The 12,066-nt window shown below is 59.4% G+C and overlaps 2 protein-coding genes across 2 annotated transcripts; both read right to left on the bottom strand.

The window, feature by feature from the left end:
- Positions 1–3,220: 3,220 nt before the first annotated feature.
- Positions 3,221–9,397, bottom strand: LOC138101530 (mediator of RNA polymerase II transcription subunit 25-like). Its single transcript, XM_068999305.1, has 9 exons — positions 9,380–9,397; positions 9,197–9,243; positions 7,638–7,731; positions 7,279–7,368; positions 6,465–6,524; positions 5,654–5,715; positions 5,511–5,615; positions 4,648–4,844; positions 3,221–3,438 (listed from the first exon to the last, which is right to left on the bottom strand). The coding sequence occupies exons 1-9, from the start codon at positions 9,395–9,397 to the stop codon at positions 3,329–3,331; spliced, it is 783 nt and encodes a 260-aa protein (XP_068855406.1). The 3' UTR covers positions 3,221–3,328.
- A 230-nt stretch (positions 9,398–9,627) lies between these two features.
- Positions 9,628–11,504, bottom strand: LOC138101529 (mediator of RNA polymerase II transcription subunit 25-like; the record flags this gene model as incomplete). The annotated part of the gene is made up of 2 exons (XM_068999303.1): positions 9,628–9,915; positions 11,397–11,504. Coding segments are annotated over 2 exons (381 nt in total), but the record flags the coding sequence as incomplete, so codon positions are not given.
- Positions 11,505–12,066: the final 562 nt, after the last annotated feature.

Here is a 12,066-nt window from a genome sequence, read left to right as displayed (position 1 = left end):
CTGGGGGGTTCCGGGGGTCTCTGCGGGGTTCCGGGGGTCTCTGTGGGGTTCTGCGGGGTTCCGGGGGTCTCTGCGGGGTTCCAGGACCGTCTCTGTGGGGTTCCGGGGGTCTCTGTGGGGTTCCGGGAGTCTCTGCGGGGTTCTGGGGGGTTCCGGGGGTCTCTGCGGGGTTCCAGGGCCGTCTCTGCGGGGCTCTGGGGGGTTCCGGGGGTCTCTGTGGGGTTCCAGGGCCGTCTCTGTGGGGTTCTGGGGGGTTCCGGGGGTCTCTGTGGGGTTCCAGGGGTCTCTGCGGGGTTCTGGGGGGTTCCGGGGGTCTCTGCGGGGTTCCGGGGGTCTCTGTGGGGTTCTCAGGGCTCCCGTGCGGTTCCAGGGCTGCCCACGAGGTTCCCCTGGAGGTCCCGCAGGTGCTCTCACTTCTCCTGGACGTGTTTCCCCGGGCTGGCCGTCTCTGCCCTGGCTTCCTCCTCCGCCTCCCCGTGTTCCCGCACCGTCACCCTGATGACCGCGCTCCGGCCCCTGGACACGGTGGCCGTCACCTCGACGGGGCCGGCGCTGAGCCGCGCTTCCTCCTGGTTCTCCTTGAGGATGGCGAAGGGGAACATGGCGTTCCTCCCGGGAGGATGGTGGGAGATCTTGACCAGGCGGTCGTAGACCGCCTGCAGGTTGCTCGTGTGAACCTTGTCCCAGGACAGCTCCAGGCCCATCTCCACGGAAAACCTGTTGTAGTCGATGGGGTTGGAGAAGTAGATGGCCAAGGTGAAGGACTCGGCCTCGAAGGCCAGGACCCCGTTGGCGCCCCAGAACAAGGAGTTGTTGGTGAACTTGCAGCTTCTGGAGGAGCCGGGGGCCACGTCCTGCGGGGGGTTGAGGGCGTGGCCGCTGAAGAAGTAGGTCCTGGAGAGAGGAATTGGAAGGGGGGGATCAACGGAGGGGCGGCGGGAGCGCGGGGAAATCGTCCCAGCGGCACTGGGAGGTGCTGGGAGCCGGGAGATGGCCCCGAGCCCTGGAGAGGATCCCAGCCCGGCACCAAGATCCCACCCGGAGCTGCCCCCCCCGCACCCCCGAGGGTCCTCCCCGATGGCCCCCTGGACTCACCCGGCGTTCCTCAGGGTGAAGTTTCGGGTCTTGTTGGAGATCTGGATCTCCACAAAGCGGCTGACGTTCAACCCCATCCTGGCTCGGGATCTCCTCAGCTCTGGGATCTCCTCCTCAGCTCTGGGATCTCCTCAGCTCCAGAATCTCCTCAGCTCCAGGATCTCCTCAGCTCCAGGATCTCCTCAGCTCCGGGATCTCCTCCTCAGCTCTAGGATCTCCTCCTCAGCTCTGGGATCTCCTCCTCAGCTCCAGAATCTCCTCCTCAGCTCTGGGCTCTCCTCAGCTCTGGGATCTCCTCAGCTCTGGGCTCTCCTCAGCTTTGGGATCTCCTCCTCAGCTCTGGAATCTCCTCATCAGCTCTGGGATCTCCTCCTCAGCTCTGGGATCTCCTCCTCAGCTCTGGGATCTCCTCCTTAGCTCTGGGCTCTCCTCAGCTCTGGGATCTCCTCAGCTCTGGGATCTCCTCAGATCCAGAATCTCCTCCTCAGCTCTGGGCTCTCCTCAGCTCTGGGATCTCAGCTCTGGAATCTCTTCCTCAGCTCTGGAATCTCCTCCTCAGCTCCGGAAGCTCCTCAGCTCCAGAATCTCTTCCTCAGCTCCGGGATCTCCTCCTCAGCTCCGGGATCTCAGCTCCAGAATCTCAGCTCCGGAATCTCTTCCTCAGCTCCGGAATCTCTTCCTCAGCTCCAGAATCTCTTCCTCAGCTCCGGGATCTCAGCTCCAGAATCTCAGCTCCAGAATCTCAGCTCCGGAATCTCTTCCTCAGCTCCAGAATCTCTTCCTCAGCTCCGGGATCTCCTCAGCTTTGGGATCTCCTCAGCTCCGGAATCTCTTCCTCAGCTCCGGAATCTCAGCTCCGGAATCTCCTCCTCAGCTCCAGAATCTCCTCCTCAGCTCCGGAATCTCCTCCTCAGCTCCGGAATCTCAGCTCCGGAATCTCAGCTCCAGAATCTCCTCCTCAGCTCCGGGATCTCCTCCTCAGCTCCGGGATCTCCTCCTCAGCTCTGGAATCTCCTCCTCAGCTCCGGGATCTCCTCCTCAGCTCTGGAATCTCCTCCTCAGCTCCGGAATCTCCTCCTCAGCTCCGGAATCTCCTCCTCAGCTCCGGGCTCTCCCCGGCTCCAGCCCCTTCTCCCCCCACTCCGGGGTCTCCTCCCGGTGCTCTGGGCTCAGCCGGGCCCCTTCCCCTCCTCCCTGGGCTCCAGCAGCCCCTGGTTTCTGGGAACGAGAGCTTTCGCTTTCACCGGAGACTCCCCAGGCTCCACCCCTTCCTTCCCGTTCGATTTTCAGACAAAACTGCCCCAGAATTCCCGACCGCTTCCCTTCCCTTTGACTCCACGAATTTTTGGGATGGAACCACTCGAGAACAGACCCAAGACCCGCCCGGATTCGGCTCATCCCGGGATGACCCCGGGTGCCGCCGGGCGTTGCCTGCCCGGGCACCTGCGCCAGGTGTGTCCCTCCGAACCCGGCTGGGGTTTGGGTCTGTTCTCCAGCGGTTCCATCCCAAAAATTCGTGGAGTCAAAGGGAAGGGAAGCGGTCGGGAATTCTGGAGGTCGGTTTCTGGGTGAAACCGGGAATTTTGGGGGGGTTTCTGTGGAATCCAAGGAGTTCCTGGGTGTCCCTGGGAGCACCGGGAGGAGATGCCGGAGCTCAGGAGAAGGTTCTGGATCTGAGAAGATCCCAGAACCCAGGAAAACCATCCCCACCCCCCCCCCCCCCCCACCCCGATCCCAAATTCCACCCCCCGATCCCAAATTCCACCCTCCGATCCCAAATTCCACCCCCCGATCCCAGATTCCACCCCCCGATCCCAGATTCTTTCCTGGATCCTGGGATAACCCCCTCCCTCCCCATCCCAAATTTCCCCCTCCTCCCAGACCTTCCCGGATCCCAAAATTCCCAGTTTTTCACCGGATCAAGTGCAAAAATTCTTCTTTAATTCAGCAAAGCAAGGAAAAAAAAAAAGGGGAAAATGGGAGGGGGGGGGGCCCAGGGGGTGGTTTGGGGGTCCCGGGGGGGGATCTCCCCAAATTTTGGGGACTCCCCCCCAGTGGGGTCCATCCATGTCTCGCTCTGGGGATCCCTGATTTGGGGGGGGGGGGGGGGGGGGGTCGGGTCCTTTTGGGGGGATTTGGGTTTTTTTTTTTTGAGGGATATTTTGGGGTCTCTGGGGGTATTTTGGGGGTCTCACCCCCCCAAATTTTGGGGGTTCCCCCCCCCGTGTCCCCCCTAGATGAGGTCCATCAGGATGTCCTCCTCCATCACGCTGGGGGTCTGCACGGGCTGGAGCCCCCCCGGGGGGACGGGGCCCCGCGGGCCGGGGGGCAGCAGCATCTGCCCTGGGGGGGCACAGCGGGGTCAGGGGGGACCCCAAAACTGACCCTGGGGTCCCAAAGGTGGGTTTGAGGGGGGTCTCAGGGGCATTTTGGGGGTCTCAGGGGTATTTTGGGGGGGTGCCAGGAGTAATTTGGGGGTACCTGGGGGTGGTTTTGGGGATTCCCAAGGTAAACTGGGGGGGGGTCCAGGGATATTTTGGGGGTACCTGGGGGTGGTTTTGGGGATTCCAAAGGTGGGTTTGGGGGGTCTCAGGGGTATTTTGGGGGTCTCAAGGGTATTTTGGGGGTCTCAGGAGTATTTTGGGGGGGTGCCAGGAGCAATTTGGGGGTACCTGGGGATGGTTTTGGGGTTCCCAAGGTAAATTGGGGGGGGTCCCAGAGATATTTTGAGGGTACTTGGGGGTGGTTTGGGGGATCCCAGGGGTGGTTTGGGGGGTCCTGATGTGGTTTTGGGGTTCCCAGGGTAAATTGGGGGATCCCAGGGACATTTGGGGGGTACCAGGGGGTCATTTTGGGGATCCCAAGAGAGGTTTGGGGATCCCAAAGGTGGTTGGGGGGTCTCAGGGGCATTTTGGGGGTCTCAGGGGCATTTTGGAGGGTACCAGGAGCAATTTGGGGGTACCTGGGGGTGGTTTGGGGGGTCCTGGTGTGGTTTTGGGGTTCCCAGGGTAAATTGGGGGATCCCAGGGACATTCCAGGGGTACCTGGGGGTGGTTTTGGGGGTCCCAGGGGCAGTTTGGATGGTCCCTGGGGTGGTTTTGGGGTTCCCAGAAGGATTTGGGGGTTCTGGAGGGGTTTATTTTGGGGTTCCCGGGTGTGTTTTGGGGGGGTGCCAGGAGGGTTTTGGGGGGTCCCTGGGGTGGTTTTGGGGGTCCCAGAAGGATTTGGGGGTTCTGGGGGGATTTATTTTGGGGTTACCAAATGTGTTTGGGGGGGGGTCCCAGGAGGATTTTGGGGTTCCCAGAAGGATTTGGGGGTTCTGGGGGGGGTTTTTTGGGGTTCCCAGGAGGATTTGGGGTTCCCAGAAGGATTTGGGGATTCTAGGGGGATTTATTTTGGGGTTCCTGGGTGTGTTTTGGGGGGGTCCCAGGTGTGTTTTGGGGGTTCCCAGGAGGATTTTGGGGTTCCCAGAAGGATTTGGGGGTTCCCAGGAGGATTTGGGGTTCCCAGAAGGATTTGGGGGTTCTGGGGGGGGTTTTTGGGGTCACTCACCTGGGATCGGGGCGCGGGGCCCCCCCAGCTGCCCCGGCCAGGGCTGCCCCGGGGGGGGGTGCAGGAGGGGCAGCTGCCCCCCCCCCCGCCCCCAAGGCCTGGTGGGGAGGGGGCAGCAGGGGCTGCGCCGGGGGGGGCCCCGGGGGGGGCTGCAGGTGGTGCAGGGGCTGCGCCGGGGGCGGGACCCCCCCTTGGGGCTGGGGGACACCAGAGAGTCAGGGGGGCACCCCAAAAACGACCCCTCCCTTACCAGGAACCCCCCCCACCCCCCAGCCCCAAAAATCCTCAGTTCCTTCCTCTCCCCCTCCCCATTTTTAGATCCACCCCCCCCAAACCTTCCCAAGAACCCCCCTCCCCCCAAAAAATTCCCCTCCCAAATCCCCCCAAGAACCCCCTGGAAAGTCCCCCCGAAAATTTTAAGAGCCCTCCCCCCTCCAAAAATTCCCCCAAGAACCCCCCAGAAATTCCACCCCTCCCCCCATTTTTGGGGCCCCTCAGAGTTCTCCAACCCCCCCCCCCCCCCCAAAAAATTAACCTGAGGGGAAGCCCCGATCCTGAGTTTTGGGGGGGCTCCCTGTTTTGGGGGAGTCCCTTTTTTTTTGGGGGGAGGGCTCCCCGTTTTTTTGGGGAGTCTCTATTTTGGGGGCTCCCCGTTTTTTTTGGGGAGTCTCTATTTTGGGAGGGCTCCCCGTTTTTTGGGAGTCTCTATTTTGGGAGGGCTCCCCGTTTTTTTGGGGAGTCTCTATTTTGGGGGCTCCCCGTTTTTTGGGGAGTCTCTATTTTGGGAGGGCTCCCCGTTTTTTTGGGGAGTCTCTACTTTGGGGGCTCCCCGTTTTTTCGGGGGGGTTTTTGGGGTCGCTCACCGGCTGCTGGCTGAGCAGGAGGCTCCGCAGTTGGGGGTTGGCCCCGGGGTTTTGGGGGCGCAGCAGAGCCCCCCCCCCAGCTTGGGTGGGTTGGGGGGGCCCAGCCTGGGGGGGTCCCGGGTTTTGGGGGGCCGGGGGGGGGCGCGGGGGCGGCCGAGGGGGCCGGGGGGGGCTGCGGCTGCTGCTGCTGCGCCCGGAGCTGTAACTGGGGGGGGGGAGAGAGAGGGGGTGTGCAGGAAAAGGGGGTGTTGGGGACCCCCCCAAAATCCCACAGAGCAAAGGGAGCCTTCCCCCCAAAATGTTCTGTGACCCCCACTCCCCCCCAAATCCAGCCAGGGTCCCCTCAAGACCATCCAGACCCATCCGAGACCCCCTAAAACACCCCCAAAAATCATCCAGGGTCCCCCCAACACCCCCCAGAGCCACCAAGGGACCCCCTCCGGAACCCACCCAGGACCCCCCAGACCCCCAAAGCCTCCAGGACCCCCCCCATGTCCCCCCAAACCCATCCAGGACCCCTCAAAATCCCCCCCAGACCCCCCCAAACCCATCCAGGACCCCCCAAAATTCCCCCCAGACCCCCCCAAACCCATCCAGGACCCCCCAAAATCCCCCCCAGACCCCCCCAAACCCATCCAGGACCCCCCAAAATGCCCCCCAGTCCCCTCCAAATCCATCCAGGACCCCCCAAAATCCCCCCCAGACCCCCCCAAACCCATCCAGGACCCCCCAAAATGCCCCCCAGACTCCCCCAAACCCATCCAGGACCCCCCAAAATTCCCCCCAGACCCCTCCAAACCCATCCAGGACCCCCAAAATCCCCCCCAGACCCCCCCAAACCCATCCAGGACCCCCCAAAATGCCCCCCAGTCCCCTCCAAATCCATCCAGGACCCCCCAAAATTCCCCCCAGACCCCCCAAAACCCCTCCCAGACCCCCCAGGCCCCCCCAGACCAGGCTCTGCTGTCGCTGCTGCTCCTCCATGATGCCGACCTGAGCCAGGCTTGGGCTCACCTTTGGCAGGGGAAGCACGATGTGAGGTCTGGGGGGCTTTAGGGACCCCCCAAAACCCCCAAATCCGCCCCAAATCCCACAAAAACCACCTCAAATCGAAACGTGAGGGGGGAAAAGGGAGGGAAAGGTGAGGGGGAAAAGAGCGGGAAAGGTGAGGGGAGAAGAAGGAGGGAAAAGTGAGGGGGGAAAAGGGAGGGAAAGGTGAGGGGAAAAGGGAGGGAAAGGTGAGGGGAGAAAAGGGAGGGAAAGGTGAGGGGAAAAGGGCGGGAAAGGTGAGGGGGAAAAGGGAGGGAAAGGTGAAGGAAAATAAAGTGGAAAACATGAGGGGAGAAAGGAGAGGGAAATGTGAGGGGAGAAAAGAGCGGCAAACGTGAGGGGAGAAAAAAAGGGAGGGAAACGTGAGGGGAGAAAGAGCGGGAAACGTGAGGGGAAAAGGGAGGGAAACGTGAGGGGAGAAAAAAGGGAGGGAAAGGTGAGGGGAGAAAAGGGAGAAAAGAGGGGGAAAGGTGAGGGAGAAAAGAGGGAGAAAGGTGAGGGGAGAAAAGAGGGGGAAACGTGAGGGGAGAAAAGGGCGGGAAAGGTGAGGGGGAAAATGGGAGGGAAACGTGAGGGGAAAGGGAGGGAAACACGAGGGGAGAAAAGAGCGGGAAACGAGAAGAAAGAAGAGAGGAAACACGCGAAGACAAAAAGGTGAGAGCTGTGAAAACCCCGTCCAGGGGTTTTTCCCACAAAACCACCCCAAATTCCCCCTTACCTGTGGCTGCACCCCCGAGGTCACGGGGAGGGTCCCCGGCTGCTTGGGCAGGAATGGGGGGGCCCCGGGGACGGGGGCTGAGCCCCCCAACTGTGGAGAGAGAGAAATTGGGGAGCTGGGGGGGCAGCAGAGACCCCAAAACCCCCCCCCAGAAATGGGCTGGGGGGCACCAAAGATACCCCAAAAAAGGTTAGGGGTGTTTTGGGGGGCAAAAAAGACACCCTAAGATCCCCCAGAAAGGGATCTGGAAGGGATGTATGGATTCTGTAGGGACTCTGTGGAGTCCATAAGGGATTTATGGGATCTGTAGGATTTTGGGATGTTTTTGAGGTGGTTTTGGGGTGTTTTTGGGGTCTCACCCCTCGCTGCTGGTCCACCTTGTGCTGCTGCACCTGCTTGTGGTTGGTGATGACCTGGAGGGTTTCTATGGGGTCTGTAGGGACTCTGTGGGGTCTGTAGGGGATTTATGGGGTCTCTAGGATTTTGGGTGTTTTTTGGGATGTTTTTGGGGTCTCACCCCTCGCTGCTGGTCCACCTTGTGCTGCTGCACCTGTGTGCAGTTGGTGATGACCTGGAGAGTTTCTATGGGGTCTGTAGGGACTCTATGGGGTCTATAGGGGATTTATGGGGTCTGTAGGATTTTGGGGTGTTTTTGGGGTGTTTTTGGGGTGTTTTTGGGGTCTCACCCCTCGCTGCTGGTCCATCTTGTGCTGCTGCACCTGCTTGTGGTTGGTGATGACCTGGAGGGTTTCTATGGGGTCTGTAGGGACTCTATGGGGTCTGTAGGGGATTTATGGGGTTTGCAGGATTTTGGGGTGTTTCTGGGATGTTTTTGGGGTCTCACCCCTCGCTGCTGGTCCACCTTGTGCTGCTGCACCTGCTTGTGGTTGGTGATGACCTGGAGAGTTTCTATGGGGTCTGTAGGGACTCTATGGGGTCTGTAGGGGATTTATGGGGTTTGCAGGATTTTGGGGTGCTTTTGGGGTGTTTTTGGGGTCTCACCCCTCGCTGCTGGTCCATCTTGTGCTGCTGCACCTGTGTGCAGTTGGTGATGACCTGGAGAGTTTCTATGGGGTCTGTAGGGACTCTATGGGGTCTATAGGGGATTTACTGGGTCTGTAGGATTTTGGGGTGTTTTTGGGGTGTTTTTGGGGTGTTTTTGGGGTCTCACCCCTCGCTGCTGGTCCACCTTGTGCTGCTGCACCTGTGTGCAGTTGGTGATGACCTGGAGGGTTTCTATGGGGTCTGTAGGGACTCTATGGGGTCTATAGGGGATTTACGGGGTCTGTAGGATTTTGGGGTGTTTTTGGGGTGTTTTTGGGGTGTTTTTGGGGTCTCACCCCTCGCTGCTGGTCCATCTTGTGCTGCTGCACCTGTGTGCAGTTGGCAATGACCTGGAGGGTTTCTATGGGGTCTGTAGGGACTCTATGGGGTCTGTAGGGGATTTATAGGGTTTGCAGGATTTTGGGGTGTTTTTGGGGTGTTTTTGGGATATTTTCGGGGTATTCTGAGGTGTTTTGGGGGTGTTTTTGAGGTGTTTTTGGGGTGTTTTTGGGGTCTCACCCCTCGCTGCTGGTCCATCTTGGGCTGCTGCACCTGCTTGTGGTTGGTGATGACCTGGAGGGTTTCTATGGGGTCTGTAGGGACTCTATGGGGTCTATAGGGGATTTATGGGGTCTGTAGGGGATTTATGGGGTTTGCAAGATTTTGGGGTGTTTTTGGGATATTTTTGGGGGTCTCACCCCTCGCTGCTGGTCCATCTTGTGCTGCTGCACCTGCTTGTGGTTGGTGATGACCTGGAGAGTTTCTATGGGGTCTGTAGGGACTCTATGGGGTCTATAGGGGATTTACTGGGTCTGTAGGATTTTGGGGTGTTTTTGGGGTGTTTTTGGGGTGTTTTTGGGGTCTCACCCCTCACTGCTGGTCCACCTTGTGCTGCTGCACCTGTGTGCAGTTGGTGATGACCTGGAGGGTTTCTATGGGGTCTGTAGGGACTCTGTGGGGTCTGTAGGGGATTTACGGGGTCTGTAGGATTTTGGGATGTTTCTGGAGTGTTTTTGGGATGTTTTCAGGGTATTCTGAGGTGTTTTTGGGGTCTCACCCCTCGCTGCTCGTCCATCTTGTGCTGCTGCACCTGTGTGCAGTTGGCGATGACCTGGAGGATTTCTATGGGGTCTGTAGGGACTCTATGGGGTCTATAGGGGATTTATGGGGTCTGTAGGGGATTTATGGGGTTTGCAGGATTTTGGGATGTTTTTGGGGTGTTTTTGGGGTCTCACCCCTCGCTGCTGGTCCATCTTGTGCTGCTGCACCTGCTTGTGGTTGGTGATGACCTGGAGGGTTTCTATGGGGTCTGTAGGGACTCTATGGGGTCTGTAGGGGATTTACGGGGTCTGTAGGATTTTGGGGTGTTTTTGGGGTGTTTTTGGGGTGTTTTTGGGGTCTCACCCCTCGCTGCTGGTCCATCTTGTGCTGCTGCACCTGCTTGTGGTTGGTGATGACCTGGCGGATGCCGTTGACGAAGCCGCTCTGGTCGTTGGGGATCAGCCCCATGAAGATTTTCTTCTTGGACGAGTAGAGCAGCATCAGCACCCGCACCTCGCACGGGGCCGTGTGCGGGAAGTGCACGCAGCCCGCCTGGGAAGGACACGGCCACGGCGTCGGGTTTTTGGGGGGTCCTGGATGGGGTTTGGGGGGGTCTGGGGGGGGATTTTGGGGGGGTCCTGGGTGGGTTTGGGGGGTCCTGGATGGGTTTGGGAGGGCCGGGGGGGGATTTTGGGGGGGTCCTGGGTGGGTTTGGGGGGGCCTGGGGGGGATTTTGGGGGGTCCTGAATGGGTTTGGGGGGGCCTGGGGGGGATTTTGGGGGGTCCTGAATGGGTTTGGGGGGATTTTAGGGGGTCCTGCATGGGTTTGGGGGGTTGTGGATGGGTTTGGGGGGGCCTGGGGGGGATTTTGGGGGTCCTGAATGGGTTTGGGGGGATTTTAGGGGGTCCTGCATGGGTTTTGGGGGGTCTGGAGGGGATTTTGGGGGGTCCTGAATGGGTTTGGGGGGATTTTAGGGGGTCCTGCATGGGTTTGGGGGGGCCTGGGGGGGATTTTGGGGGGTCCTGAATGGGTTTGGGGGGATTTTAGGGGGTCCTGCATGGGTTTGGGGGGTTGTGGATGGGTTTGGGGGGGCCTGGGGGGGATTTTGGGGGTCCTGAATGGGTTTGGGGGGATTTTAGGGGGTCCTGCATGGGTTTTGGGGGGTCTGGAGGGGATTTTGGGGGGTCCTGGATGGGTTTGGGGGGTCCTGGATGGGGTTTGGGGGGCTCTGCGGGGGATTTTGGGGGTCCTGGATGGGTATGGGGGGCTTTTAGGGGGTCTTAGATGGGTTTCAGGGGATTTTGGGGGGTCCTGGATGGGTTTGGGGGAGTCTGGGGGGGATTTCGGGGCATCCTGGATGGGTTTGGGGGGGTCTGGGGGGGATTTTGGGGGGTCCTGGATGGGTTTGAGGGGATTTTGGGGGGTCCTGGATGTGTTTGGGGGGTCTGGGGGGGGCTTTGGGGGGTCCTGGGTGGGTCTGGAGGGTCCTGGCTGAATTTGGGGGGGGTCTGGGGGGGATTTTGGGGGGTCCTGGATGGGTTTGGGGTCCCTGGGTGCAATTTTGGGGGTCTCTGAGGGTGTTTTTGGGGTCCCAGGGGTGTTTTTGGGATCCCTGAGGATGATTCTGGGGTCTCTGACAATGATTTTGGGGTCCCTGGGTACAATTTTGGGGTCCCTGGGGATGATTTTGGGGTCTCTGGGGATGATTTTGGGGTCTCTGAGGATGATTTTGGGGTCCCTGGGTACAATTTTGGGGTCCCTGGGGATGATTTTGGGGTCTCTGGGGATGATTTTGGGGTCTCTGAGGATGATTTTGGGGTCCCTGGGTACAATTTTGGGGTCTCTGAGGATGATTTAGGGTCCCTGGGGATGATTTTGGGGTCTCTGGGGATGATTTTGGGGTTCCTGAGGATGATTTGGGGTCTCTGAGGATGATTTTGGGGTCCCTGGGGATGATTTTGGGGTCTCTGAGGACGATTTGGGGTCCCTGGGGATGATTTTGGGGTCCCCAAGATGATTTTGGGGTCCTTACGAAGCCGTTGCCCATGATCCTGTAGAGCCCCTTGAGCGACTCCAGATCCTTGTTGGTGAAATGGAACTGAACCATCCGGGAATTCCGGAAAAGGGGGCCCAGGGTGGTCTGGGGGGGTCAAAACAGGGGGTCAGGACCCCCCAAATCCCCCAAATCCACCCCAAATCCCACAAATCCATCCCAAATCCCACCAAAAAACCCCTCCAAATCCCACAAAATTCCCTCGAATTCCACAAATCTCTGTTCCAAATCCCACAAATCCACCCCAAAATCCCACAAATCCACCCTAAAATCCCACAAAAGCTCCCAAAATCCCACAAAAATCCCCCTCAAATCCCACAAAACCACCCCAAATCCCACAAAACCACCCCAAAACCCCACAAAACCACCCCAAAACCCCACAAAACCACCCCAAATCCCAAAAAAACCACCCCAAAATCCCAGAAAACCACCCCAAAATCCCCCTCAAATCCCACAGAAACCACCCCAAATCCCACCAAACCCCCTCAAATCCCACAAATCCACCCCAAAATCCCACCAAACCCCTCTCAAATCCCATAAATCTACCCCAAATCCCACAAATCCACCCCAAAATCCCACAGAAACCCTCTCAAACCCCACAAAACCACCCCAAAATCCCACAAAACCACCCCAAAACCCCACAGAAACC

The sequence above is a fragment of the Aphelocoma coerulescens genome, unplaced genomic scaffold (genome assembly GCF_041296385.1).
Source record: "Aphelocoma coerulescens isolate FSJ_1873_10779 unplaced genomic scaffold, UR_Acoe_1.0 HiC_scaffold_325, whole genome shotgun sequence".
Classification (NCBI taxonomy): Eukaryota; Metazoa; Chordata; class Aves; order Passeriformes; family Corvidae; genus Aphelocoma; species Aphelocoma coerulescens.
This window is presented reverse-complemented; position numbering and strand designations above follow the sequence as displayed.